This window comes from Athene noctua, chromosome 12, assembly GCF_965140245.1.
Source record: "Athene noctua chromosome 12, bAthNoc1.hap1.1, whole genome shotgun sequence".
NCBI classification, from domain to species: domain Eukaryota; kingdom Metazoa; phylum Chordata; class Aves; order Strigiformes; family Strigidae; genus Athene; species Athene noctua.
In genome coordinates this window covers 11,640,921-11,668,273 of record NC_134048.1, presented here as the reverse complement: position 1 = coordinate 11,668,273, position 27,353 = coordinate 11,640,921, and the positions used below count along the sequence as shown (strand labels likewise).

General features: G+C 40.8%; 2 protein-coding genes across 8 annotated transcripts in view; one reads left to right on the top strand and one right to left on the bottom strand.

Moving 5' to 3' along the window:
• Positions 1 to 1,338, top strand: part of TTC1 (tetratricopeptide repeat domain 1) — a 33,930-nt gene extending 32,592 nt beyond the window's left edge. For both annotated transcript variants that reach the window (XM_074916326.1, XM_074916325.1), the window contains exon 8: positions 689 to 1,338. In XM_074916326.1, coding sequence (XP_074772427.1) covers positions 689 to 822 — 134 coding nt within the window. In that variant the 3' untranslated portion in view covers positions 823 to 1,338. The remainder of the gene's footprint in view (positions 1 to 688) is intronic.
• A 2,156-nt stretch (positions 1,339 to 3,494) lies between these two features.
• PWWP2A (PWWP domain containing 2A) overlaps positions 3,495 to 27,353 on the bottom strand; it is a 41,732-nt gene continuing 17,873 nt past the window's right edge. For 2 of the 6 annotated variants that reach the window (XM_074915947.1, XM_074915952.1), the window contains exon 3: positions 13,295 to 15,952. Coding sequence is in view for 2 of the 6 variants with exons in the window: in XM_074915952.1 (XP_074772053.1) it covers positions 15,939 to 15,952 (14 nt within the window). In the remaining 4 variants the exon portion in view is untranslated. Of the gene's footprint in view, positions 3,709 to 4,364; positions 4,447 to 6,521; positions 6,625 to 13,294; positions 15,953 to 18,963; positions 19,152 to 21,469; positions 21,488 to 27,353 lie in introns of those variants that run through there. The other 4 variants (XR_012634408.1, XR_012634409.1, XM_074915950.1 and 1 more) reach the window with 4 other exon arrangements.

Genomic DNA, 27,353 nt, shown 5'->3' with positions numbered 1-27,353 from the left:
TGTAAATGTGTATGCTTCAGATGGAACTGCTTAGTTTGAAGGTGCAAACACAGTTGCAAGGATAAATTAGTTGGGTTTCTTTTTATATCAATACACGGATTTAGAAAGGGATTGTTAATAATCACAAATAAGCAGTTTGAACACTGCCTTTCATGGCGTCTTTCAGTAGTCGAGGAAACTGACATTCTTGATTGTTTAGAGAGCTGCAGCAGCATCAAAAATGTCCAGAACTGAAACCTTTGTGTTAGAAAATTGAATGTTGGCAGCTATCAGAGTTACAGCCAGGCATAAGTATAGGGGAGACCAGTGCTTTGTTGTGAGCTCTTAAACTCTCGTGCCTCAAGAGCTTACAACTGAGGAAATAAGGTGCTCCTAGATAGCTGTAACCACACAGCCGTGACAGTCTGCAGCCACTGGCTCGTCGTCAGGGCTGCCTGATGAACTGTTCCGACCAGCATGGTGGGCTGTTTTCCCAAAACCCCAAAGCTGACAGTAACTACATCACAACTGGGATTTTTTTAAATTCATGATAAGAGCCTAAATGTTCAACAAACTGCAGTGATTTCCACAGCGTTTACCTTAAATCAGTGGATAAATTAGTAGAGCTGGACTGTGTAGTCAGGCATAATTCAGTGGGAGTTTTCCCTCTGCTTAATACTTAACGTATTATCTCTCCTTTTCATTGTAGGCAAACTGAAGGATTTTGGGAATTTGGTTCTCCGCCCCTTTGGCCTGTCAACAGAAAATTTCCAGATAAAACAGGATTCATCAACTGGCTCATACTCCATCAATTTTGTTCAAAATCCAAACAACAATAGATAACATGAATTCAATCTAGTTCTGCTGGCTTTCAGGCTTTCTGACCGTGTGCTTGCACGTACCAATCAAAGGATTCAGCAAACATTCTTCACACTCCCCAAGTGAAGATAAGAGTCAAGCACATTCATTTCCCTGCTTGTGACATTACTTACAATGTGGATGTAAAGCAAGTCATTTGACTTCTTAGTGATAACTATGTCCAGTGTGTGATTTTTTTTTTTAAATTTTTTTTTTCTTCTTCCCTTGTGGTGTTTGGCTTTATCCCACTTGATTCAGGTTCATTATTTTGGCCCATTCAATGCTGGCAACAAAATTCTAGCAAGCGATGCAATTGAATCAAAATGCTCACGCACCTGTAGCCAAGAACAAAGCCTAATTGTGTCTTGGGGAATTAATGAATCTAACAGAAGCACTTCTCCACACTGAGCAGGTGGATATGACTGACAGTATGCATGGAAGCAAGCCAGCCTCTTCTGTGGAATAATTTTTCTTTGTAATAAAGGCTTGTTATTTCTGTTGGTTTGGTTTGTGAAGTTCTTGCCTTATTTGAGTTCTTTCCATGGTGGTATCATTGTTAAAAGTGCTTATAGCCCAGAAAACATACTTGCAAGACATTCATTTGAAGCATTTGGTTTTGGTTTTTTTTTTTTACAAGGGCATGGAGTGATAGGATAAGGGGTAATGGTTTTAAACTGAAAGAAGGTAGATTTAGATTAGATGTAAGGAAAAAATTCTTCCCTATGAGGGTGGTGAGACACTGGCACAGGCTGCCCAGAGAAGCTGTGGCTGCCCCCTCCCTGGCAGGGTTCAAGGCCAGGTTGGACGGGGCTGTGAGTGACCTGGGCTGGTGGGAGGTGTCCCTGCCCATGGCAGGGGGGTGGGACTGGATGATCTTTAAGGTCCCTTCCAACCCAAACCATTCCTCTTTTTTTTTTGTCTTACAGCAATATTGATAAATTAACTTCAGGCCACCCTTACACCACAGTTTGTTTACTTTTTATTCATTTTTTCTGAAGGCACAAGGAAATTCTGTGCCTATATATGTATCTACACACACACTCTTTGTAATGGTAAAATAAAGTTAGTTAAATTTGCTTGTCTAAGATTCATATTACAGATACTCATAATGGCAAACAAATTAGTGGTAAAGTTGCTTGCAAAAGATCTTCATAGTACATTAGACCTTGAAGGCTTTCAAGTATCTAGTTCTACAGGTGCTGCTGTAGTAGTTCATTCAGATTTTGTGGAAGGGGTGTCTTGTAATTAATACTGATTTTTTTATATTGATACTGAAATGTTTACATTGGAGTCATTTTCAGTTGTTTCCATGCAGATTTCAATACATGATTTAATTAAATAATTAGTGGTGGCTGTCTGTTGGCTACTGGTTGTCATCTTGAATTTATTTCAGGTTGTCTCTTTGCATATACTTAAGGACTGAAATTATAGAGCTTTAATTTTTACACTAACATGCCTGAGAGGAATAGTCTCTCGAGCTAAGGTCTCTTTGGTGCTTTATGTTCATTTTTGTCTCTGCAGCTGTAGGGTGTTTTTTTGATTGTTGTCTAACTTGGTCCAGCTGCATTTTTAGTTTTGACTTTGTGGTTACCTGTTTGTAAACTCTCAAGTCTTCAGTGAGTGCGTATTAAATCTATGGGAATTAAAATGTCATGTCAAGAGAGAAGCCCTAATTTAGAATGGGGCCTGTACAGCCTTTAACATCTTCTGCATAATTAAAATGTCACTTAAAATAACCAAACAGCCTCTAGGATTTCCATGTGCTAAAACTGTAACTATGCCATGCTTTACTGGGGTTAAGTTTCTAATGTGCAAGGCTGAATTTCCTTTACTAACAAAGTCTGGGCAAAGAGGTAGGTGTGTGGATGGGAGGGTTTAAAGAAAGATTGTGCTGCTGAAGGGGGGTTGTCATTTGGAGGCTGGGTGTGTCAGCCTCCAGCGTCGAGGCAGAGGGCTGAGCTTACCCAGGTAACGGAGCATGAGGGAATGTGCTGGGACACGAGTGTGCTCCCACCTGAGAGGCTCTGCAGGTCCAGATCGGCTAATTAGCTGTAAAACCATTCTGCTTTCTGATCTGAGCTCTTCAGATTCAGGGAAGGCTTATCGGGTTGGGCAGAGTGCTGGGACTCGTATGTTAATAATCTTTCCTGAAACATGGAATGCTGCAGAGCAAAGGCTGTCCAAGCTGCTTCTGAAGAGCCCTGGGCAGAGGCAGTGCTGGGCTGAAGCTCATGAGCTTGGCTTTTGCCCAAACTGAGGCAGTCGAGTAGATGTAAATCCTGCTTCCTTAGAGCTCCGAGTTCAGCGTGGGCAGCGTGGAGACATCAGTTCTTGGTGCAGAACGCTCCGTGCTGCCTGAGAGTGGCAAATGCTGCTGGCTGGGGAAGCAGTGTGACCTGCACCGGGAGCCAGGCAGGGCCCTGACCGCTGCCTTACAGGAGCTCACTTTGCCCGGGGGAAGGAGTTCATCCAGGCTTCTGTCTCATTTACCGACATCCCGCTCGTCCTGCACCACGGAATGGGAAGCAGAATGGGTCTGGGCCCTGGGTTTCACTCAGCCACACCATACATACACACCCTTAGAACACACATAAAAGGAACCACTCTGAAGCTACTGTGGGTACTTTTAAATTTTCTATATATCTTTGTTATGACCAATTAATTGCTATACACATGCAGTATATGCATATCTATTTGTTACTAGTGTGTGGCTGTTGTGCAAAGTTACAAGCAGTGGCTTTTAGCAACTTGCTGCTTATCTTACAAATGAGTTCAGTGACAGATTTTCTTCCATTCTGTTCCTGCTCCGCATCTTTAAATGGCTGGAGGGCTGCAAATACGCCTTCTTGGGTGGAGGCTGGTTAACTTACTCTGGAAAATGAGAGCACAACAAAACTTTTGAAATTACTACCTGCCATGCAAAGACAACATCAAATAAGTGTGCAACTTCCCTGCTGGATGCCTGATATGTACCTGCAGTTTTAAAGTGAAGGCAAGAACAAATGAAGCTGAAGGATTGCAGCTGATCTGCTTTCCACACTTGTGTTTGTAATTTAATTGCTTTGTGCGAAAGAGGCAGGTTAGTGTCACTGGAATTGGGCACACTGTTACTGAGGACTCGAATCTATAGGTCAGTGCCACTCTCCAGCTAAACCAGAAACCTCTGAAATGTGTCCTCTGCCATTACAGCAAGCTCTCCTCTAGGTAAAATTAAAGTTAATTGCCTGAAATAAGTCTTTTTGCATTGTCTAAATCCTGAACAATCGCATTCATTTTGCTTTACATTTTCAAGAGGGTTTTTTTCATGTCTAAACTAGTCATCATAGCTGCCACCAGAAAGGTAATTGGTACTTCCTCCTGGTGTAATTGGCCACAATTCCACTACAGTGCCAGGGTCTTTTGAGTCACACGCGTTGGGCTTATAACCTCTAATGGGAAAAAAAAAATGTTTTATGAAACAGTCTTTTAAATATAAGTGCTCTTAAACCAACAAGTTTAAGTGCTAATTTGTTCCAATAGTTACTCACCCTCATTGTAACAAGCATGTGCCTTTTTTCCATTTTGAGTTGTCTGTCCTCAGCTTCCAGCCTTTGTTCCTTCTCACTCGGCCTGCAGAATAAAAAACTTCTCAGTATCTGGCCTTTTCTCCCTGAACATGTTTGCACAGTAATGAAGGGGCCTGTTGGTCTTCTCCATAAACTGAAGAGACAGGGCTGCTTTAAGTCTCTCCCTACAAAGAACTTTCTCCAGGATTTCCATGTTTGTGCCTCAGACCTTCGATTTTCTGACATCAGAACTGACACTGAGATTTGTCTCCCTTCTGCTCTATACAGAAGGCATGACATACTTACTTCTTGTTTATAACCCTCAAAGACTGTCTTAACCCTTTTTGGCAGCAGATGTGCTAAGTTTTAGACCTCCCCTCAGCTTTTTCTGGGATACCTGGGGTACACCCCTTTCCTGCAGCTGTGGATGACACTTTCTTCCTTGTGTTAATGTAGCTAAATGCAAAATTAAGTCACACTTTGTTTGGCAGGCCTGGATTACTGAGCAATATATGTTGCTCTGTGTGTTTTCTCGCCATGCTCTTGCTCACCAGCATTTTCAGAAGTGACTTTAGATTTGCTCCTCAGTCACTGATAAAAGTGTCAGATAGTATGAGGTCTAGCAGTGATTTGAGCCGAATCTCATGGATGCATCCCTGTTTGTTTGGGATCTGTTAGGGAGACAATCTCACTCCATGTGTGCATCATTTATTTTATCCTGTAGACAGTTATCTGTACATACCGAGTATACTGTAGACTGCCATGCCAGGTGATGCATCTTTATAATTAGACTTACTAAGCCTGGTTGAATGACAAGGTCTATTTTTGATGGATTTTAATTGTAAATTTGCCTTAAATTCTTTATTAATGGATTTCTGATCCTGTTTTCAGATTCCTATCCCTGATATCAGATTAACCAGCCTATATTTACCTGGGTTGTCATCTTTGCCCTCTGTTGCTCCACTGACCTGTCTCTGTATCCAGCACACATTAAAGGCAAGGTGGGTGAGACAGTTGGCCATTTTAGGTGAAATATCTGGGCATATTTCCAGTCCTGTTACTGTTCTGCCTGGTTGCTAACAGAATGGCAAATACATCATCCCACTTGCTTTAAATCGAGAAATACTGAACACCAGCACTTTTATGGTCTGCAACACGCCCTCACTGCATTTTCAGCACTGCTTTTGTTCTTAACAGATCAAAATTTATTTTGCATCATCCTTATCTTTGTTAGTAATTTCTTTTTTAAGCTTTCCTTATCAAGAATGTATTCTCTTTCATCAAGTTTAGAGCAACTACCTATCTTGTCTTCCCAAATGCATTGTTTTTTAATTGCTGCCTTTGTATCACTATTGAGCCTCCCGGTCATATAGCCAAAGATTGCCTCATTTTGTAGTTTTTAAAAAATACTATACTTCCTTTGTCTAGCATCTTAGGAATTTACATTTTTCTTTCTAATTTTCTTATTTTGAGTCAAGTTTACCCAATTTTTCCTTCTAGTTTTACATTTTTTACCCTGTTTCAGGGGTAGAAATGGAAAAAATGTGTACATTTATATGTGGGTAGATGTGCATAGATCTGTGGGCAATACCAGACTGTCTATAACCACCAACTTCCAGGACACTGATTTTTGTCTCTAGACATTATAATATGGCTCAAAGTAACATACCCAGGATCTCATATTAGAAAGCCTTTCTAGAAATAATTTTAGGAAACTCAGAGTGCCACATACGTCTCCAGCAGTTTATCTTTTCATTACAAGGGCACTTGAAAAGTAGCTCATCTGTTTTCTAGTGGGCCCATTAGTCCTGTTTCCTGAGCTTTATCATCACACTCATTGATATGTGCTCAGTAGCTGTTTTAGTCTACGGTATTTAAAATTGCGGCTGCTTCTTCCTCTACTCTTCCTAAATAGGTAATAGGCAGTAATTGCCAGTCCGGTCATTTAAGTCATTCTACTACATCACCATATTCTAAAGCTTGTATCATTATTTTTTCTCATTTGTGAGACTGCAAACCATCTTATTGTACATGAATATTAAGAGTAAGAATGAGGAACAAGAAACATCTATGCACTCTCTGATATTTCAGTATGGGTTGTTTATAACACTAAATTTAAGATTATATCACTCCTGTTACCTCTACCTCTTCATTCGTGATGGGAGTGGGATACCCAAGAGAGACGTCTTCACCCTCCACTTCTCTGCCACCACTCAAGTCAGCTCCACCTCCTGAATCAAACCTGGACACAGAGGAAGTTCAGAATGGGTGTTTGGGTTAGCACAAAACCTAAATTACTAAAAACCCAGCAAGTGAGCTGCCCCAACAGAGTTGGACTCAGCCCACTCAAGACTACCTTCCCCATGATGGAGCTTTCCATGCCATAAATCCAGGATGTGCGGTGAAGTATGGCCATTCCAGCATCCGACCTCATTTATGCAAGGGGTTGGAAGAATCGCTGATGTTTTATAAATAACTTGTCCCTGCAGTGTCCCATACTCAGTGATTCAATCTGTTCTCCTTGGCTGTGGTTGTCCCTGGCAGCAGACACTTGCTGGGTCTCTGTAACACACCCAGCCTTGTAGCTGCAGCTTGCATTTCTGCCCTTGAAGCACCACGCTCGGCAGTGGCCAACCCACAGGGCTTCCAAAACTGACATTTCACAAAGCTCTAAGGTCTATACACAGGTTCTTGAGAAAACAAACAGCCCCAGAAAAAGCCTTGTCTTACCATCTCCTCAGCAAAGCACAGCTCTCCACTCGGCTACAGAGAAGGGCTCCGCAAAACTTGTCAAAATCCTGTTTGTTTTTATTTGATGCCCCTCTGCTGCAGCGGGAGGTGGGATGCCCGGAGGTCTCCTCCCCCAGACACTCACTCTGCCACACCTTGCCACATACCCTCGTGAGCAAACCCAATGCAGCATCATGACCAAGTCAGCAGAGGAACAAACCCAGGGTTGTTCCTGTTACTGTGCAGTGGACGCCCTTTTGCTTTTTGCTCTTTCTGCCCTTGGCAGTGTGCAAGGCTCCGTCCCCTCTTTCTACCACCACCTTGCTTCTTCCGCCTGCTCTGGACTTTTGGTGAGGAGATGCAGTGGATCTTTCCCTTCCCGCCGTGTACATGGCACGGCCACACTGCTGCCCACCTCTGCGCGCTCTTGCCTCCCCTCGACCCCCAGCATTAAACCACAATCCCAGGTGGGCTCCCTCAGCTGTGGCTGCCACCCCGCAGGGGCCGTGCCAGCTCCACACCCTGCTGCTCTGCTGCCATCACCGAGCATCCCAGGCACCACATCCCAGCTCGCTTCTCACTTCTCCTCCCAGGTCTCCTCCAGGACCAGCACCTCCACTAGCTAATTAACCCGGCTCCATCAAGTAACAAACTGTCACTGTCCCAGCTGTGACCACCAGACCAGGGCCGCTGCCCTCAGTGGCAGACTGGCAGGCTGTTCAGCTGCACCGCGTCCAGCACAGCTGCCTGCCCTTAACTGGCATTACCAGAGTGCCCAGCTCTGAGGCACATGCTATAAAATGCAGGACAGCCCAACACATTGCAAAACAGAAGTAACCAGCAAAGCAAGGTCCATCAGTTTCCCCCAGGAAAAGAATAAAATCAGGTCCAAAAGATGAATGCAGCACCCTAAGGGGCATAAAACACCAGTGCCTGGACCCACAGGGGCTCTGCCAAACCCCCAGGAGTGCAGTGCAAGATTCTGACTGCAAGAGTCCTAAGGCCTGGCCTTCAGAGCAGCTGAACACCTGTAGTTCCCTCAACCCCATCAAAGATTTGGGGGATTTAGCATCTTTAAAAAGAAAAAAAAAGTTCTCCATTCATATCATCAGATCTGTCTCCCAAAACACCAGCCCCAAGCGAGGCTGCAGGAGGCAACACTCTGGTATTCAGAAAAGAGTCCATGGGACTGATGTATGCCATACCCATGACTTACCATAAGCACAGCGATGCCAATCCCCTCCTGCCCAGCTATTAAGCAGGGATCCGAAATCTCTTTCAGCTTGTTGTGTTGGGATATTTAGGATGTGATAAAGCACCAAGTTTTGAAGCTGAATCCTTCCTTCCCTGATTAGCAAATTTCAGCACAAAAATTCCTTGAGATCTACCTACCTCTGATTAACACAGACATAGCCGGAGAGAAAGAAGCTGCTGGTCACCAGTTCCTAGGCTTTAATTAGCTGTGTTATTCCCAAGGGATTATAGCAACAGCAAAGCTCTGTTGCTGGCTGCTGCAGCCAAGAACCAATTATATCAAAGTGCCACCTCTTTTTAACAGTAGGTAAAGATGTGTAGGGGCACATTTAATGTGCAGCATTAATACATTTCTCATTCACAAGCTTTCCCTGTTTGGAAGAATCCCAGAATTTTCTTGTTCAGCAGCTTATTTTTTTAAAAACCTGTGCAGCCTCCTGCTCAAAAGGATGTAATTGCTGGGGAGTATCTTTTATCAGCAGAGGCTCTGGTCAGCCCGTTTGTCTGCTAAGGCACGGTAAATTGGCAGGCTCTTGGCTGCTGTGGCATTAAGCCAGAGCCATTACAGCCTACCCTGACAAAGCAAAGGCCTTTATAGATTAAAGGTCCTAAACCAACTGAAAGCTATTAACCACATTTTTCTGATTCTGCATGTTCAGTGGTAATCCCCCCCAGTTGGAAACTTCACCATCTGCAGCTACAACTCCAGCCCGGAGTCCCCTTAGCTGCCCATTCCTCATCTGCTGATTCTCGAGAAGGTGATTTACAAAGCTGGTATTCCCCAAGTGGATGCAGCAGATACAGGTTTACCTTTCCTAGTCTGACTGAGATCACGACACTCTGCTCCTGGCTCCCAGTACTGCCGGCACCGCGTCCATCAGCTCCCTGCAGTGACTGGGTGGGCACTGGTCTCTGGGTGCACAACTGTGGGTTCCCCGTGGCTGCCGACCAAGAACATGACCCTCCACCAGCCACAGTAAATGAGACTTTTAAGTGCTCAGGCATTAGTTGTGCCCATTCTTCTGGGATAAACACAGACTGGCTGGCAGGTTTTTTTCTGTTGTTTCTAGCTCTGGAATGTGAAATGCAGCCCAGGCCTGGCCAACCCCAAGCACAGCAGTGCAGGTGTTCCTCAGCTACACCCTCCCCGCTGACTGATGCATCCGTGAAGTGAGATGTCAGGAAGAGGGGGGGAAATGGTATTATCTAGTCTAGGCGGTAGCTGTGTGCCTGGCTGCCAGAATAGCTTCCTAAATGTATTCCTGGAGTGGTGCTGGCGAGTGCCAAGCGATAAAATGGGCCCCTGGAGAGGCAGCAGGGCTGTGGGCTCAGCTTGCCTAATTGCATCTGAGCACAGCTTCTCACAAGAGCATCTTTCTTTATCTCAGTGAAGACTGACACATTTCCATTAGCTCATTTGGCTGTGGTGCTCCATTGTGGGGCACTTTTCCACCTGAGGAAGGAGGAATTGAAGTATTTGGAAGATATGGGAAAGGAGGAGGCTGGAAGCTGATGGATTTACTGCCTATGACTACAGCCCCTAACCTGCCCTTGAAGTGACAGTTCTCTCTGTGCCCAAATGTACTTGTGTATCCCTGCTCCACACTCAAATACAGCTGAGGCCACGGTACTTGCAGCCAGCAGCAAGTTTACTAAGCCAAGATAGGATTGATGGCTTCCGATATGATTTTGCAGTATTAACGAAAAGGTGTACAACATACAGCTACCCCAGCCCCTGTTCTCACAGCGCATTCACAGTGTCGTCTTTCTAAAGGCAAACAGAGCAAACTGAGTGAATCACAAGAGGATTATCCATATCTATCTGTGCAGTATTAGTATTTCTGGGATCTTATATTGGGCATGGTCCAGTATTCATCCTTTTACACTTTGCAGCCCCCAGCCCCTTCCTCTGGCGGCTCAGAGTGCTTCAGGGTTTGAATGAGCCCTCCAGCAGGCACAGCCTTAGTTTAATATTTAATGACCAATACAGCCACATTTGGAAATTCCAGTCCCTAAGCTCTTAAGATGCAGAGCTCTTAGCTGACTATCTCGATTTCAAAATTAGAACTACCCCTCCTGGGCTCTGTATATTTAGCCCAAATTCAGAACACCCCAAAAACATCTGCAGGGGTCTTCAGCCTGCCCAGCATGGAGTGCCCATGGTTTGTGCTCCAAACCCAGCAAGGGAGGAAAAATAAAGACCACAGAAACACTCAAGGGAAAAACAGGAGCAGAATCATAAAAACAGGCTACAGAATGCAAATAAAAACCAGCTGCCAGCACTGTATGAACCAGCAAACAACATGATCCTTTTCCTACTGACACCCTGAAGCACATGCTGAAGCTCATTGCACGCCGCCTTCGGAAAGCCCTGACTCCACTCACTCTCCCTGCATGAAGAGGGAGAATGACAAATCCACCTACGAAGACCTGAGCAAGGACAAGTGAACAAGAGAAAAGAAATGACGACAGTGAGCAGCCGTTCATACCAAGGCCGTACACACGCTGGCTTCTTTCTGCCCCAGCAGTTGCTTAGAGGCCTGCTGGTACTGCTGTCTTGTGCCGCGGACAGTCTCTTTGCACGCTCATTAGCATTTTGAGCATTGCTTTACCTTTCATTGAGCAGAGGGATGAGCTGCTTTTCAAAACGGCTCTGGTTCTCTGCCATGCCATGGGTGCTCCTCACAACAATCAACCACACCTCACGTGTCAGAGAATCGTTCCAGACTGGTGGCAGTCCTAACTTACCAGCAAGAGCAAAAGCATGAGAAGGGCTTCATCATGCCCATCTCAGCAGCCCCTTACACTCTTAGCAGCCTTGGAGGATACTCTCACTCAGGGAGATTAGCCCAGGGAGCACAAAGGTAACAAGAGAGTATCCCTTGAGTGATTTCCTCAGCTGCAGATGAGGCTTCAGGCAGGCAACTGCTTGCACCCTCACAATGCACTCCTCACTACATAATGCTTAAAAATAACAAGTATGTGACAGTGTCTGAATTTACTGCATCATCTGTTACTGATCTACCTGATTTCCTTGAGAAATCCACCCATTGGTCTTGCCCTAAAAGAAATCTTATTTCTCCGTGCCGATCCCTCCCATTTTAGCTGGCAAGCTATCACAAAACCCTCCTGCGCCAGGAGCTGCACTGAGCAGCTGCTCCGTGCACTTTTGCCCTCATTAAGTATCACCCTTTTGATGCTTCAGGGCAGCAGTAAACACTATAACTGAGCGGCATTGTGTAGGACTGGCTTCATTGCTGAAGGTTGGGTTACTTTTATACTTTTGTCACCGAACTACTGGAGTGAAGATTAATCAACGGAGTAATTGCAGAACTCTGAAATCTGTCTGGCTAACCTCTCTTGTGGGCTTCACAGTCACGCAGCAAATGCGGCAGACTCCCACAGCGAGACGCTACCAACACAATGTCACAAAGGAAAAGCCATTAGTGAGCAATTACATTTCAGCAGGATTTCCCCTCTCCACCACAGCCTAATGAGGATAACCAATTCAAGAGAAACTGCCACAAGAATGAATGAATAACGAGAGAAAGAGGATGGGAGTTCCTGTAATCTGGACAGAATAAGAAACAACCCCGTGAAGGAAAAGAAAAACACGTATGTTGGAGCTCTGCTCCAAGCAAGACAGATGTGGACGTTTGCTCACAGTTACAGGAGACACCAACTGGTTTCAAAAGCATCACAGAGGCCCAGGGCCAAACAACAGTCACTACAGACAGTTGTACATGATCACTCCAGAAGTTAATTCAATTTTTGGGAAAGACTTGACTATCGACAACAGGTCAGTGCAACAAAACACCTTACTTAGAAAAGGTTTAGTACTTCTGTATCAGCCGTCAGCTCCTGGCATACTGTGCGCCACAAAAAAAATAATGCTTCCTTGAAATAAGAACTTCTAGAAACCTAATTTAACTGAGCAGCTTATTTTTTGTTTAACGTAGAAGCTTAACTAAAATTAGGGCATCTTTTCTTTACAGTAATAAAAATGCAAGTGGAAAAAAAAATCTGTATAAATGCTACCTTTGATTTAACGGGAGACTGCAACTCTACAGATTCCGCCATTTGAAGAAATATTTGCCTATGTGGCCCACCTCTGATGACAGTGTGAGTGATGGAGAGCTCTGGTACACGAGTGAGCTGTTACAGAACAACTTGTTCCCTCTCCAGTAGGGCACCATGGCACAATAATGCAACTCAGCACAAAGCATTTCTTCCCTAAATAGATAAACACCCAATTACACTTACCTGTAATGGCCAGACTTGTCTGAAACTGTTAGTACTGCAGTAAAAACCAGCCAAATAAAAGATCAGCAGGCAGCACACAGGTATTCAAAGGCCCAGCACTTGTTCTGTGCTTCAGCTGCTTTGTGCCTTGCTGCTGCTGCAACAGCACAGACTCGTCCGCTCGCAGTGAGATTTGCTCTGCCCAGCCCTGAGCTGGCCCCCAGCTCTGCACTCACCAACTGCGCTGGAGTCACATCTGCAAGGGGCAGCAACCTCTTCCCATGACATCCACCTTCCTCCTTTAACCAGGACTTAGTGTATCTCAGTCGCAGTCATGGAACAGAGCCATCAGGGCTTCTTTGTATCTGTCTCTACAATGTACACATAATCTTTTCTTGCTAATTACACAAGAAAATGAAAATTTTTTCCCTATTGCTTGTGGGAAGCATCCAGCTGGTTGAGCATGACTCAGTATCTTTTAGCCACATGATGAAAGGTAAGGTTGGAGAGAGACTTGTCCACATCATAGACTTCCAACAGTGGACTAGTAACCTACATTTAATCTTTGTTTAATTCAGAAAAAAATTTTAACATAAAGCAAAGGCTTTTGGGACAAGGACTAATAAAAGAAGAAAGTTAAGACATCAAAACATTATTCAACATTATTTCCCTTTAAAAGAGCACTGAAAAAAAATCAAGGCTTTATTTGAATAAATGTTACACAACATTCTTTATCATTTACTTCTCAGCAAACCTTAAAGGGTGAATCATATTTTCCTCATTCAAGTCTACAAAATGAAAGAGGCATAGTGACCATTCAATATACAGACAAGAAGGTAGCACGGAGCAAAGCTTAAATATTAAGCAACTAAAGCAAAAAAGTGAAAAGCAATACATTACTGTAATTGTCTAACATTAGAATATCCCTGACAATTTCATTTCAAAATGAAAATCTGCTTTCAAACAAAATGGCTGCAATACTTTCTGTGAAAACAAATGCAAATACAGATAGCTACCTTGTCTATTTTTATGCTATTTGCTTATATACCCATATTCTCCAATGCAGATACCTGCATCTCTCTTAAGTGTATTTTCTATATTTCAGCTGCTGTGTACAAGTGCTCATGAAGGTGAGGAAATAAGAGCACTGGTTACGAGTCAGATGTCACACAGGCAGGCACTACTGGCTTCTACTTACAACATCAATCAGTTTTCAATCCAATGTGCAATAACCCTGCTATTACAGTCCTGGGCCTTTTACCTGAGCAGAAACTGTTCTGTGCCATGTTGTTTGGTGGCTTCTTTTTTGTTTAGATTTTTTTGTCTGTGTGGGTAAAAATGTAATTTATTAGGCCAAGACCCTCAATTCATTGTCAATACAATCGGGGTTTGGTTTCTGGAGGTGAAAGGCTAGCACATACACGACATCAATCGCCCCCCCTTTCCTCAAATTGCATGTCTTAAATTAAGTTGTAGTCAAATCTCAGGTCACAAGCAGGACCAGACTGCTGATCCTCTTCAGCTGGTAAAAAATGAAAAGCAGTGTATAACAAAGATTAGTCTCAAATTTTAAAAAGTATTTGTAGTTTATTATGAAAAAATGGCACAATTTGAACCTACTGTACAGCATTATACAGCTAGTTTTTAAGAACTGGGCAGTAAGTATGCAATTTCTAGTGTAAATAAGGAATTTACCTCTGATAAATAGAAACTGAGCCAGCACAAAGCATGAACTGCCTCAGTATGCGTGTATCACCGATAGGCCTATCCTGGGTTTGGATGCCTGTCCCAGCCTCTCACTTCCCCGCTCTCCGATTGTTTAACAAGTATAAACCTGGTGCCAATATCAAAGCCAAACAGTAGAGTTGTCCTAGCTTCAAATTCTATGTGATTAATTCAGGCTCCATACACGAAGGCTGTGAAACTGCCTTAGTGCTGATACAGAGGCCTCTCAGAAAGGTATCTCAGTTTTTAAATGACCTAGACAAAGACACTCTATTTTCTCCAATCAAATCAGAATATTAGTAAGGAGGAAAAGTTTACAAGTCTTTTCACTTCTATAGAAACAAAAATTTGCCTAGTAGATTATGTGCACATTTTCATTTCTTCAAAACAAATATTTATTTTCCCAGGTTACATAATAAATCCCCTGCTAAGCACTTTGTAAGAAATGATACTGCTGAGAAAGTGTGCACACAATGTCAAATAATTAGTGACAAATAAATTAATAATTAATAACTCAATATTTCAGCAGCGTGTCCAGCATTCACAAGTTCTACTGAAATAAGTCTTACCAAGCACCTTTGGGGGAGGGGAATAAAATGGATAAAGCCCACTGGGTTTCTTTTTTTTTTTGATTTACAGCTATTCAAATAAGTCAATGCAACTCAGATCAACAACCATCAGTAACACTAATAAAACCTTTGCTCTACTAGTTACCTATCTGAAAAATATTTATGTCAAAAGGAAAAATTAACACATGATTTGCAATAGAAATGCCATTCCATTTAATCACTCTCCATTCATGATTCCCATCGTGTTATAGTATTATAAGCAAAACGCTGCTCTCTGCGTTGTAGCCCTTCTTAATGTTATTCCACAATCCTCAATTCCCTAAGTGTTACAATAGCATAAATAAAATGCAACCATATTCACACAGAAGGAGCTTTCCCATAATAAGAGATACATGGAGTTGTGGTCACTGTCCTTTCCATCACCTCTATGGGAAATATTGGTCTCATATAGCAGGACTGTTCATATTTTACAATACAATTGGTTTTGGACATGCTTTTGATCACAGATCACAGCTCTGCTAACACCTGCACTAAATACTAACTAAGCCTCATAGAATGGAAAATTGCAATGCTAAAGTTAAGAATTAAAATAAAAGTTCAAAAGTTACAGTCAACTTCCCAGGCAATTGGCTCCATCACTGGCACCTATCAAAACATACAAACGTGACTGTCACATTACAAAAAAACCCAGTTATTTGCAGTGATTCTTCATACTAATAATTCAAGTGGTTCCTTGCATGTAAGTGTCATATAGTCTTTAATAATTTCATGCGTCAATTATTGCAAAAAAGTTTTATAAAATATTTCCTAACATCTTTTTAAATTTTAAAGAAAATGTACATTAGGTACAGGTGCCCTAACAGGGTGCAAGGGGGAGCTTTAACATATTTACTCCCTTTCCCCTTCAAAAAATGTTTACTACTTGGTGAAGATATCAGAGGAAAAATAGGACAATTCAGTCTCAGATTTCTTTCAGTCCTGATGAGCTGGTGCTCTTCATGGCAGTGTAGTGAGGTTCCATAAAAACAGCAGTTGACTAGTGTCTCTGAGCTGAAAAGGGGAGAGAAAGGGAAAATGGTTAAATGTCTTCCAGTATATATTGCAAAAGTAGGTAAGCAAAATCTGAGGTGGCCAGAAAGGTTACCAGTTCACCTGCTTTGTGCATTGTGTGCAGAAGACAAAAAAAAAGAAATTTACATTTTCACAAGACATACACAAGTGAACAAACTCCTCAGTTGACTGGAGTTTTAAGAGGAGCTACTGTACCAATCTATGTTATATCTCACCCCGTTTCAGCATCCAGAGAGAATTTCAATTTTTAAAGATGTTTAAAGATAGCTAACGAAGAAGGGAGATTAATATACAAAGTCTATACAATGATGTGTAGTTCACAACACAAAGCTAAATCTGACACTAAAATGCCATCTAAATGCAAGACCTAAGTGTGCATGGGAGCACTTTAGTATAAACCTGCTGATCATGTTTCTTTTTCATTATTGCTTATGTTTGCCTATTTGCTCCACAGAACTGAAATATTAATTATGATAAAGCAGATAGAAGCAGTCCAAGTAACCACTCCTGCATGAGACCACCACCAGTCAGTAACCATTTAAGGTAGTGCAGAGTCAGCACAGTCTGCACTGACCGGCCTCCCTTGTAGCATGGGGAAAAGATTATTCTAGAATAACCTAAGTTGGAGGAGACCTCTGGAGATCATCTGCTCAGACCCCTTTGCTCAAAAAACACACAGGAGAACAAAAAAGGTTCCAACAGGCCAGTCTTGTTGGTTTCTTTTACCATTCTGTTGAGCTTTTGACTGCTAGGATTATTGGAGAAGTCTGTATACAATTTTTGGTACTGACAACAGCATGGTGAATAACACAACTGAATTTTAAAAAAGACTCATAGCATGGAGTGGAAAATCCTAAAGTTCTTCCTAAACAGACAACTCTTCTGAATAATATCCAAAAGAAATATAAAAAATGAGAAGTAGGAAAGAAGAGTTTGTGAAAATGGTCCTACCACAGGAGGAGGCAGGGAAGACAAAGGGGATAACTATGGAGTTTCTCAATTGCTCAGTTGCTCACTGTGCCACAAAACGACAACATAAAACACACAAAAATAATTCATTTTATATCCTATACAATGCAGTAGAATTAAAATAGGAAGGAAATTTTGGAAAGTTGAAACAGAAGCAATCAGGGCTAATTATGAAATTTAACAGATCCAGGCAAAAATGCACTGGGCTGCTATATGCTGACAGTGGACTAGCAGTCATTCATTCCAGTATCTACTATGTCCTCATTTGGGTATGATACTCAGAACTGATATATAATTAAACCTATTTTAGCTATGAACCAGTCCAAGATGCAAGAAATAAACTAGAAGAGCCTCTGCAAAGACAAGGATGCTAGACAAAGTTCCACTGTGTTCAATAGTACTTACTGTTGGTGCAGGTTACTAAAAACCACAGTATTCCAGGCTGCAAAACAACCAATATTGGGTATTAAAGCATACGACCAGTAAGAAATTATCCAAAATAAGGTTAATATTAAATCAGTATCATGTGTCCATGAAGTCTTGCAAAGAGAAGCTTTTATAGTATGTCAGAGAACCAGACTCTACTCAGAAATACCAAAAATCCCATTAAAAAATCGGGTGACCATTCAGCTAGTATGTCCCAACACACGCACTTCCACATTCAAGCCTCAGGGACACCATTACTAGCCAGCAAACTTCTGTAATCTACAAAGGAATAAACAAGACAAATTTGGTTCCATTATCTTAGCAGGCATACCACTATTACCAGGTCTATGGAAATGGCCAGTTCACTCTGACACGGGTGTTCCCTCATTCTGATGACAGGGAGTTTTACTTTTCACATCCCATCTACCAACTTAGCAACCAATGCAGTTGCAGTGATTTTCAGAATCAATACTTGGCAAAGTCTGCTCATTGCAAACCTGGCACTCGTGTTCCTGCCCAAGGCAGTACCTACAGCTCTCTGATTCTTACAGTTGAGAGATCCCAGAACAGCTTGAGCAAACACCAGGAGCTTCGCTTCCCCCACCGACATTTACACGCCATCGCTCCAGAAACATTACTAGTCTTATCCTCTATTATAGTCCAGTCATCTGTTTTACCAGCAGCAAATCTCAAGTTTATAAAATGTGAAACCAATGGATATCCAATATCTAATCTCAGACCTAATGCAATAATATAGTACCAGATCAAACTTTTTAATATTAATAAAGTAAAAAATCATTACTTCTTCATGTAAATCAAGCTCCCTTTACAGCAACTTATGTTCTCCTCACTGCCCTATTTCCTTTCCATGTCAAAAAAAGATATGAGACATGCATACATCTATGACACATCTAAGTAGTAAACACATATTTGGGCTAGAATTCCCAGTAATGTTCAGTATCCGCTTGGCTTTAAATATGTACCTTAAATTTCCTTACGAACTTAGGCATGCACTGGAAGTTAAGCATGCCTGTTAAGTGTTACTGCCTCAGAGCAGGGCTTTGGAAAAGAAAAAAAAAAAAAAGAACAAAGAAAACAAACTTCATTTTCCTAGAAGAGTGGCTCCCCAACTCTGGTCCGTATGTCATCTGCAAGTTTCTCACCGAGATGTTCCTGCTTGTGTTTTCAATTTTTTTTCTTGTTTTAGGTACTAAACTTACTTTAAAAAACTAAAATGTTATTAAAAAGTCTTTCCTGGTTTTACTTTTACACACCAGCCCGGGCAGGAAGCTGTGCCTACAGTCACAAGCAGCAGATGAACTCCCCACAAGGTACATCCTAGATGTACCTCGCTGTTTGAGGACTGTTGGTTTAGAAGACAAAAATCTTTTTTTTTTTTTTTTTTTTTTTTTTTAACCTTTACATTATACCTGTCAAGTTATCTAATCTGATCACATGATGCAAACTTCAGGACACAAGCCCTAGAGAGAAACAGTGTGGATCTTTTCAATAAAACATATATCAATACTGACATCAGATTAGGTCAGGGAGAACAGCTGTATCTGAAGTGTTCAAATAGAAGAGGGAAATAAAATAACAGGTGGCTCATTACCTCTGTCCTAACCTGCTTTGCATATGATTAGTTGATAGCATAGTGCACCCTTCACTTAAGGCAGGGCTTAAACCAGACAGACCTGCCAATTTCACTGATAACTTCAGTGCCCCCAACCTGAATCCACAGTGGTCTGTCAGATACTGTAAAGGAGCAACAGGACTCGTCAGTCTGGTGCAAAATGCTGCCACTTGTTGAGACCTATGGTAGAAAAAATCCAGTTAACAGGAGAAAAGAATTGATGAAGGTTTAAAAAATAAAATAACCTCCTTGCCTGCCTGAATTCTTACTGGGTGTATAGCTTTTGCTTTCCAGAAAACAGCACACCATGGAAAGATGCTAAAAACTCACAGAAAAATCAGGTATCAACTTTTTTGAGCTTAAACTGGACTTTACCAGCAGAGTTAAAGGGAAATTACACATAATTTAGCAAACAAACTAGCAGACAGCAAAACAAAATATCTACCTATACAAACACCTATGCAAACACGGTACTGCCCACTGAAGAACTTGGTGCTCAAAGCCAGAGTGATACTACAACATTTTGCTGGACAAAGTAACTACTTAGAATAAGTGAAAACTGAAGCGATGGATCATAATTCATGGTGACCATGACCTTTCTGCTTTTTTTGCTCTAAAATACAAACTTAGGGCACTATCTATTCAATATTGATACCATTACATCCATTGTGCAATGCAGCCTGTGAAAAAACAGATTTTTTCATATACTGAAAAATGCAAACACATGTCACAGTGAGGCAGACAACTTGCCATTGCGACAGTAAACTGGTAGCCAAATCCAGTTAATCATTACTTTCTTCCACACCTTAAATTTGTCTTGCTTTCTAAAATGTGAAAACCAACAACTATTTCTCCCCTTTTTAGGGCATGCCTCAAATGACACACCAGCTTTCCCCTTCAGGTAAAAACCATAAAGATGAGATTGTACCTTCTTTTGGCTTTGTATCCACACACAAAACTGTGTGTATACACTGCTTTCTTTATGGTCAAACTACCAAGCATTTCTTTATTATAGTAATTAAATTTGCTTAAAAGAGAAGCAGATGTCACAATTGTGGAGTATATTGGAGTTTCTTTGTATTTTGCTTCCCATTCTTTATTAAAAGTATTATAAACTGTCCCCATTTGGTTGCTCACAGTCTTCAAACTTGAAATTCAAATCCTTGCCAGTCACATTATAATCTCAATTGAAATGATTATAGGATGGAAGAAAACTGAGGCAACAGAAGGTGAAAGACCAAATGGACCAGTTGCTCTCGTAGATGCTACAATTCAGAGGCAAAATCCAGGGTAAAACGTAGATCAGAAAAATAAAGGTTTATTAATTTTAAGAGAGTGCATTCAACTACCACAGAATCTCGTTATGCCAATACACACTAACCATACACTTGTTACCTGCATGTTTGGCAAAATTAATGAACATGAAACATTTTGTATTGTCACAGTGAAGCTACCTTCAGAGTGCTGCATGTGGATGTAGCCCAGAACAGTGAGAAATAACCTTGGGCTGGATTGATACAAGGTACGAAAACTGATTAGGGGATGTCTGATCTGCTCAGTTAAAATATAGTTGGGTTTATACCATTTTATTTGGATCAATAGCAGTGTTTAGTATAGAAAAGGTTTAAGGAAGGAGTGTACAAGATTAGGCCTCTGAGATGCAGTGACTGAAAAATAAAGCCACACACGTGCAGTCACATATATTATTCTCCTTGTATTGTGGACGAATGTCTCTTACCCTGCAGATTTCCCTGGTGTGAACCATGCGGAGCAGGGGCTGGCAACCCAGAGAACAAAAGGTACAAAGAGCAGAATTGCCACAAAGGATGAAGTGTCCCTGGGTCCTCACAGACAGCACGTCTACACTTGCAAGCCGCCTGCGTCGGCTCAATATCCATGTCATTAAATTCCCCGACCCTCATGAACGCAGCAAGTTGTCTGTTTTATCAGTCATTCAGTGAGTTAATTCACTTTATCGTGTAATCCATGATTTGTACGCGAGTGATAACAAAACCTAATTCTGAGGGTATGGCTCTCCACTGATGTACAGTATGCTCACAGCAGTCTGGACTCTGTTTTGAAGCAGTTTCATTCAAATGCTAGAGACTATGGAGCCATCATAAAAATTACCACCAGTAATAAACGTGCATGTGTATTAGGACAAGCACTGATGCGGCTTACGGCCTTTCACCACTGATGTTGTGAACGTCTGCCCCAACTCAGCTGCATTTTACACAGCGTTTTTCCTGGGAGTTATCACAGTAATGTGGATTCTGATTTTTTTATTGTGAAAATTTTCACAATCCTGCTTATTTACTAATGTCCAAAGAGGAGCACTACCTTTGAAATAATTTGGTTTTCTCTTCAAAGGAAAAGTAGAAAGACAGCAGAAAACAGGCAGCCATCAAGAGGAAGAAAAGGCAGCCCAGAAGGACAGGGAAGGTAAAAATAGCAGTACCTCCAATCACAGACTGTGAAGAAGATACCTAGCTCTTAAAGTAACAAGCCCAAATTTAAATAGTTACAGTAACATATATGCAACTTCTTTAGGGGGCTAATACTTTGTCTACATGAAAATCTACGTAACAGCACATGTTATCTTACTGCTACAGATTCAAATTTTAACTAGTAAGGAAGAGCTAAAATCAGCTTCTCTTCCAGATGATGAATTACTAAAAATCAAGCAGAACTTTTGCCTTGCTCTACAGCCCAAGACAGTCTTCAGCAGCAGGGCCTCAACTACAGGGAAAACCAAGAGCCGTAACATACTTTAGTTTGCATGTGTAATTCCCTGAAATACATATATATAACACAGTATCAAGAATTTCTAAAACTCAGCCAAAACCAGCTTTTTCATATAAATAAGAATCAAAAAAGATTAGGTCCCTAAATCCCTCAACACTTGAAAAATCTCAAGATTTTTTTTTTCCCCCAAAAAATAATGAAATATTGCTAATGTGATACTCCAACCAAAAAACATTCAATGTTCAAAATCTTCAGCTATGATTTTTAACAGCAACTTGTAGGGAGAAAAAAAAATAAATAAATTGGGGTTTGGTTTGATTTGTTATTTTCCCTAGCACAAATACAGGAAAACAGGCTTGCTTTTCTTCTTTTTTTGGAAGCTAAGGTAGAGGGCAGAAGATATTTTTAGTACTAAGCCTTCTCTCTCTTGTTTTTCTTGAAGGTCTCAGAAATCAGGAGTGATTTGGGAGCTTTCACAAACACATTCCCAATGTCTTTCATGACATCCAAGTTAAATGAGCATCATGAAACCAGTAACCTGATAATTTCCTTCTCCTACTGCTCAGACTTCTGCCACAACCACTAGCAGACACATTTCTTAGTATTTTTACCAAAACAAAAAAAGTTTGTGTGTCAGAATCAAAATATCTACCTACTAAAAAACCACTACAGATGGCAGAAGACAACTTTGTTGTTAATCACCTTCCAATCGAGGTTCTACAAGTAACCAACAAAAGAGCAAAACTAACCAGACCATTCCTAGTGCTAGCAAACGTAAAGACCCATTGCTTACCACATTCATCTGCGTTCCTGTATGAAGCACTAACTGATTTTAGGGCTGACTTTAGTGGTGACATCTGAAGAAAAGCTGACACAATATGCCCCTTACTAAAATCAGTATCAAGATGACTTTAGATGACTAAAGAACCAGATTACATGAAACAGTCCACAATTATTTATGAAATGCCATTCATACAGATATGATGTGTCAATTGAAGCATTTAATCAGGTCATACAGAGCAGCTTGAGATTCTAACCCTAAATAAATGTCCTTGAAAAGTCCAGATTCAGTTCCTTTTCACCAGAGCTAATTATCAAAACTGGCACCACATGCTTTAAAATTCTGAACCACTGCAGAAGGACAATTAAACACCAGTGTTTCCTAAAGCCAAACAAAAATCCTAAATGTTACTAAATAAAAAATTATGTAAGATTAGCATTTAAGTAAATATTTTCTTGGAATTGTATCTGCTTACCTTACTGACAAAGCAAGTTCCCTCTTTATTCACTTGTTAAAACCAGGCAAGAATAATTGTATCAGCAGAATTATGCTGCGTTTCTGTTACGGAATCTTTTAGTGATGGTAACAAACTAGTGAGAACACAGCTTGCCTTCCAAGTCATAGATTCATAGCACATGGCTGGCACGTATAAGAATATTTCTTATTCATATTACATATTTGACATCAAAATCGTTAGTAAGCAAACATGAAAACTGACCTAGACCTATTTAAAAAAAACCCCAAACCCTCATTTAAAGTTGACATGTTATATAATTGATGTCATCCAAACACGATTTTGCATAGAAGAGGCCCCTGGCAGGAGATGCAGTGCAGCTCTCCTGAACTGGAAGCTCAGACTCTACTGTTAGGAGGCCATAATTCCATTATACCAAGCGTGATTCCTGCAAGACTGGGAACAGGATGCATGAGGCAGAATCTACATAGATTCTGTTTTTCCAAAATCAGAATTGTTAGTAATAAAATGGGGTCAGGATAGATCATCTGTTCTATCCCATACCCAAATGCAGGATGAATTTAACCCATTCCTGACAGAAGTTAGCCTAATCTATTGTTTTTAAAAACTTGTAATTACAAAAACTATGCAACTCTCCAAACAACACCTAGGGTTTCATTATAACAACTGGAATAAATTTTCTAGTGCCTAATCTTAACTTCCTGTCTTGTAATTTTAAATATTATTTCTTGTCCTAGTTGCAACCAAACAGAACCACTTTGCCTCCGCACCTATCCTGCAAGTATTCGCAGACCTCAAATATCCAATAGTCCTTTCTTCCTTCTCTGGACTGAGGAATAAAATCATTGGCATAGAAACTGCATTACAGTTGTTCAAAATATGCATGGTCCTGATTTTGAAAATAATTTCTCAAAGATGTAGCCCAAATAAATCCCACAGATCTGTTTTTCTTCATGCACTGAATGAGCAAACCCTGAATTTAAACTTGCAACAGGGGATCCTGCACCAACTTATACCTGCAGCCTTTGTTAACATTATCTCCTTGGACCATAGGTAGGTAGGTAGAGAACATCAAAGACTATGCATCTCCATCGGCACAGGAAATCAGTTTTCACCCCCATGCATACAGAAACTACCTGGGAAGGTTATGCAGGCACACAGCTCTTACTCCCATTTGCCTCCCTATTGGATGTACAAGGTGGCTTAAGTCTTCTAAGGTATAAAAGCTCTGGTCTTATCGATGACACTCATTTTCCATGCTGCTGCTTACCTTACACTTCATGCCAAGAACACTGATTGTTCTTGGGGAAAAGAAGGGGCCATGGATCCGAGTTCCCTTCAGCAACAAGCACCTGTTGCCAGTGCTGCCCCAGGGAGAGTTATCTCCCACTGCTGAATCGGGTAGCAACAACAACAAAACCGTGCAGGGCAAACAGCATGACAGCAAACCAGTCACCGTATCACTGTCTCCACAGCCGTGCCTTGAAACTGCTATTTTGCCTTCTGTTCACAGAAGGGCAGTTGTGTCATGATGGAATTTAAGAAAAAAAATCACAAATTAATCTAAATTACAGTCTGCATTGGTATACACATCCCAGGTACTACAGAAGAAAGACAGAAATGTATGAGTAAATCATAGGAAACCATAAACTGCTATTAGGATCTAACAATCAAAAACCAATAATCAGAGAGATTTCTGACTTAGGGAAGATATCACTGCCATTAGATAGGAGTTTTGTAAAACCGTGTCTAAATGATCATAAACAGTTCTTGACATCAATGTCAGAGAAAGATGAGTTCAAACTACAACAGCTGCACAGAAATGCCAGTAAGATGAGCAGGAAATAGAAAAGTCATCTTACAAGGAGATCTTATTTTATCTAGTTAAATGGCCACACTCTATAAATACACTAACAGGATGACACCATAGGAGGTAACTTTTTAAACTCAAATATGAAGTTGTCGCAAAGAACAGTAGTTGAGATATATTAAATGTTGAATAGGAACTTGATTACCATCATAATTGTTAAGGGCATGTATCAAAACAGAGGTTCTTCTCATTACAGATTAAGAGTAATTTGGAGATGAATACTTACATCCACACCTCACAAGCTTGGCTCTAATGGATCTTCAGATAGCTTGACAGCTACTACGAAAGTTTTCAATGCTACAGACCTCTGTCTGTTCTGATGTTAAACGTCGATGATCTCTGATCACTATAGTGACATCAGAAGAAGCTTTAAGGAAGTTAATTATGCAAAACCTCTGTTGCTATTGATACTTTATTTATAGGGATAATTTTACTATATTATTGCCAGTATAGCCTGTCTATACACCCAAAAGCTACGCTACTATATCCTATCCTAAGGAGACACACACACACACACTTAATATAAGCACAGCTTAAACTGACAAAATCCTGTAGCAAGACACTCCATTTCCACAGGAATGGAGTAGATTCTAGATAAAGTTCAAACAGTTGACCATAGGACAATAACATACGTTTCACCAAAATTCTCCTACAGGCTCTCTAAAATAGGAGAGCACTACTCCCTTCTACTGAACCTGTGGAGTAACGTATTATACTCAAACTGCCAACTTGTAGCTCTCCTCCCAGTAGCACATCTAGTTGACTACACCAAGTTCCTCTCTTCCTTCAGGTTCCCCTATTACCTTTCTATTTAAAGGTCTTAAAAAGGAGACTGAAAGTAAGAACAGAAAGCACCTCAGCTTTTAACCACTAAAAACTCTACCATAAGATCACTTTGAAGTTTGTTTTTAAATAGTATACCTACAGTTTTACCAAATGGCTTATGACACAAAATACTGTCACCTTACTGCACTTCTAATTATGAGCTCATTCTACTCAACTTCCAGTTCATAGTCTTTATCTACAGGTTAGCATAGTGATCCCACTGCATTGACTGAATTTTCTTATTCCTGTAGGCATTTATTAAAATACAATCATAAAGAAATGAACTGAAATAGCCTTTTACTGATTGTCAGCCTCCTCCTTTCCAGAACTCTTCAGCCAAGAAGGCAGCTCTATTTTTTCACCGTACTCCACAGAACATGTACGAGGACAGATGATAATGCTACTGAGAACTAGCTACTAAGATTTATTTTCCAAAATTCATGTTCCTATTCTATTGTGACAACTTTAGCAAGAGCTTATAGAAGACATGAATAGAAATCAGTTTCAAGACTCAAGAGTTAACTAGAAACAAACCTAAGACTAGCAATGCCAAAAAGGAACTCTTACCCCTTCCTCACTTCTATTGATATGCTATTTCTTAAACCTAATCTCATTTAGAAACTACTGTTAAAAAAAAGGCATTTTACAAGATGCTGATAGAAATAAGACTTCCCAACCTTGCACAGCTGACCTAAATTACCCCAACTAAACACACCCCTCCTGGTGAGGTAGCTGCTAGTTATGTAGGTTTCAAACTGAAGATAGCACTAAAAGAAAATACCATATAATCAGAGGTGATTATCTCATTTAAGTGTTGACATAAAATTACAACTCTGATTAGAAAAATAACAAGTATTTGTTCAGTTTCCTGTAGAACTCCACTTCAGAGACATACAAAGATTTCACATTTACTCACGGAGCAATCACACCTTCAAACACTCCAGTTAAAGGAAATCTTTATGAGTTTTGGAATAACTACTCTCTCAAACATTTTAACTGAAGCAAAAGATCTTCAAAGGAAAAGTAGGCTTGTACTAGAAACCTCATCATTTCCTGTCATGTCTTCCCCCTAAACTGAAAGACCATACATATTCAACAACTACACTGAGGAATTTAATTAACTCAAAAAGACATAATTTGAAATTTATTATATTAAGCTAACAGAAAACTAACTCTTTCTACTGATGTTGGTCTTCCCAAGACACAGGCTGCTTGCAACAGTTGCACAGCTTAATTACACATATGCACTATCATGGCACTTGTACAGGTCTGCTCCTGTCATGAGTTATTTAAGAAGTCACTTAAACTCTCAGGCTAACTCGGAGATGGAAGCTGGTAGCTGTGTACCCAACTGCAAGAACAGTAGTCCACGCTCAAAGTGTAGGCACTGCTGGGAGTAGATAGGCACAGAAAAGTGGAGGGGTTTTGCAGTTTATAGGTAAAACAGCACTAAACTTAGAAATCTAAGTCTTCAAAGTTAATCTACATGCAGCATTCATACTGCCATAACCAATGTTACTTACTGTAACCAGACTTACATTAAGCCCAACATTTTCTCCACTGTGAAGTCTGTTGAGATATATCTAGAGTGTTAGCTACTTCAGAGTGAAAGGAAAATCATGGATGGGTACAAACAAGGTATTTTCAACCTAATGT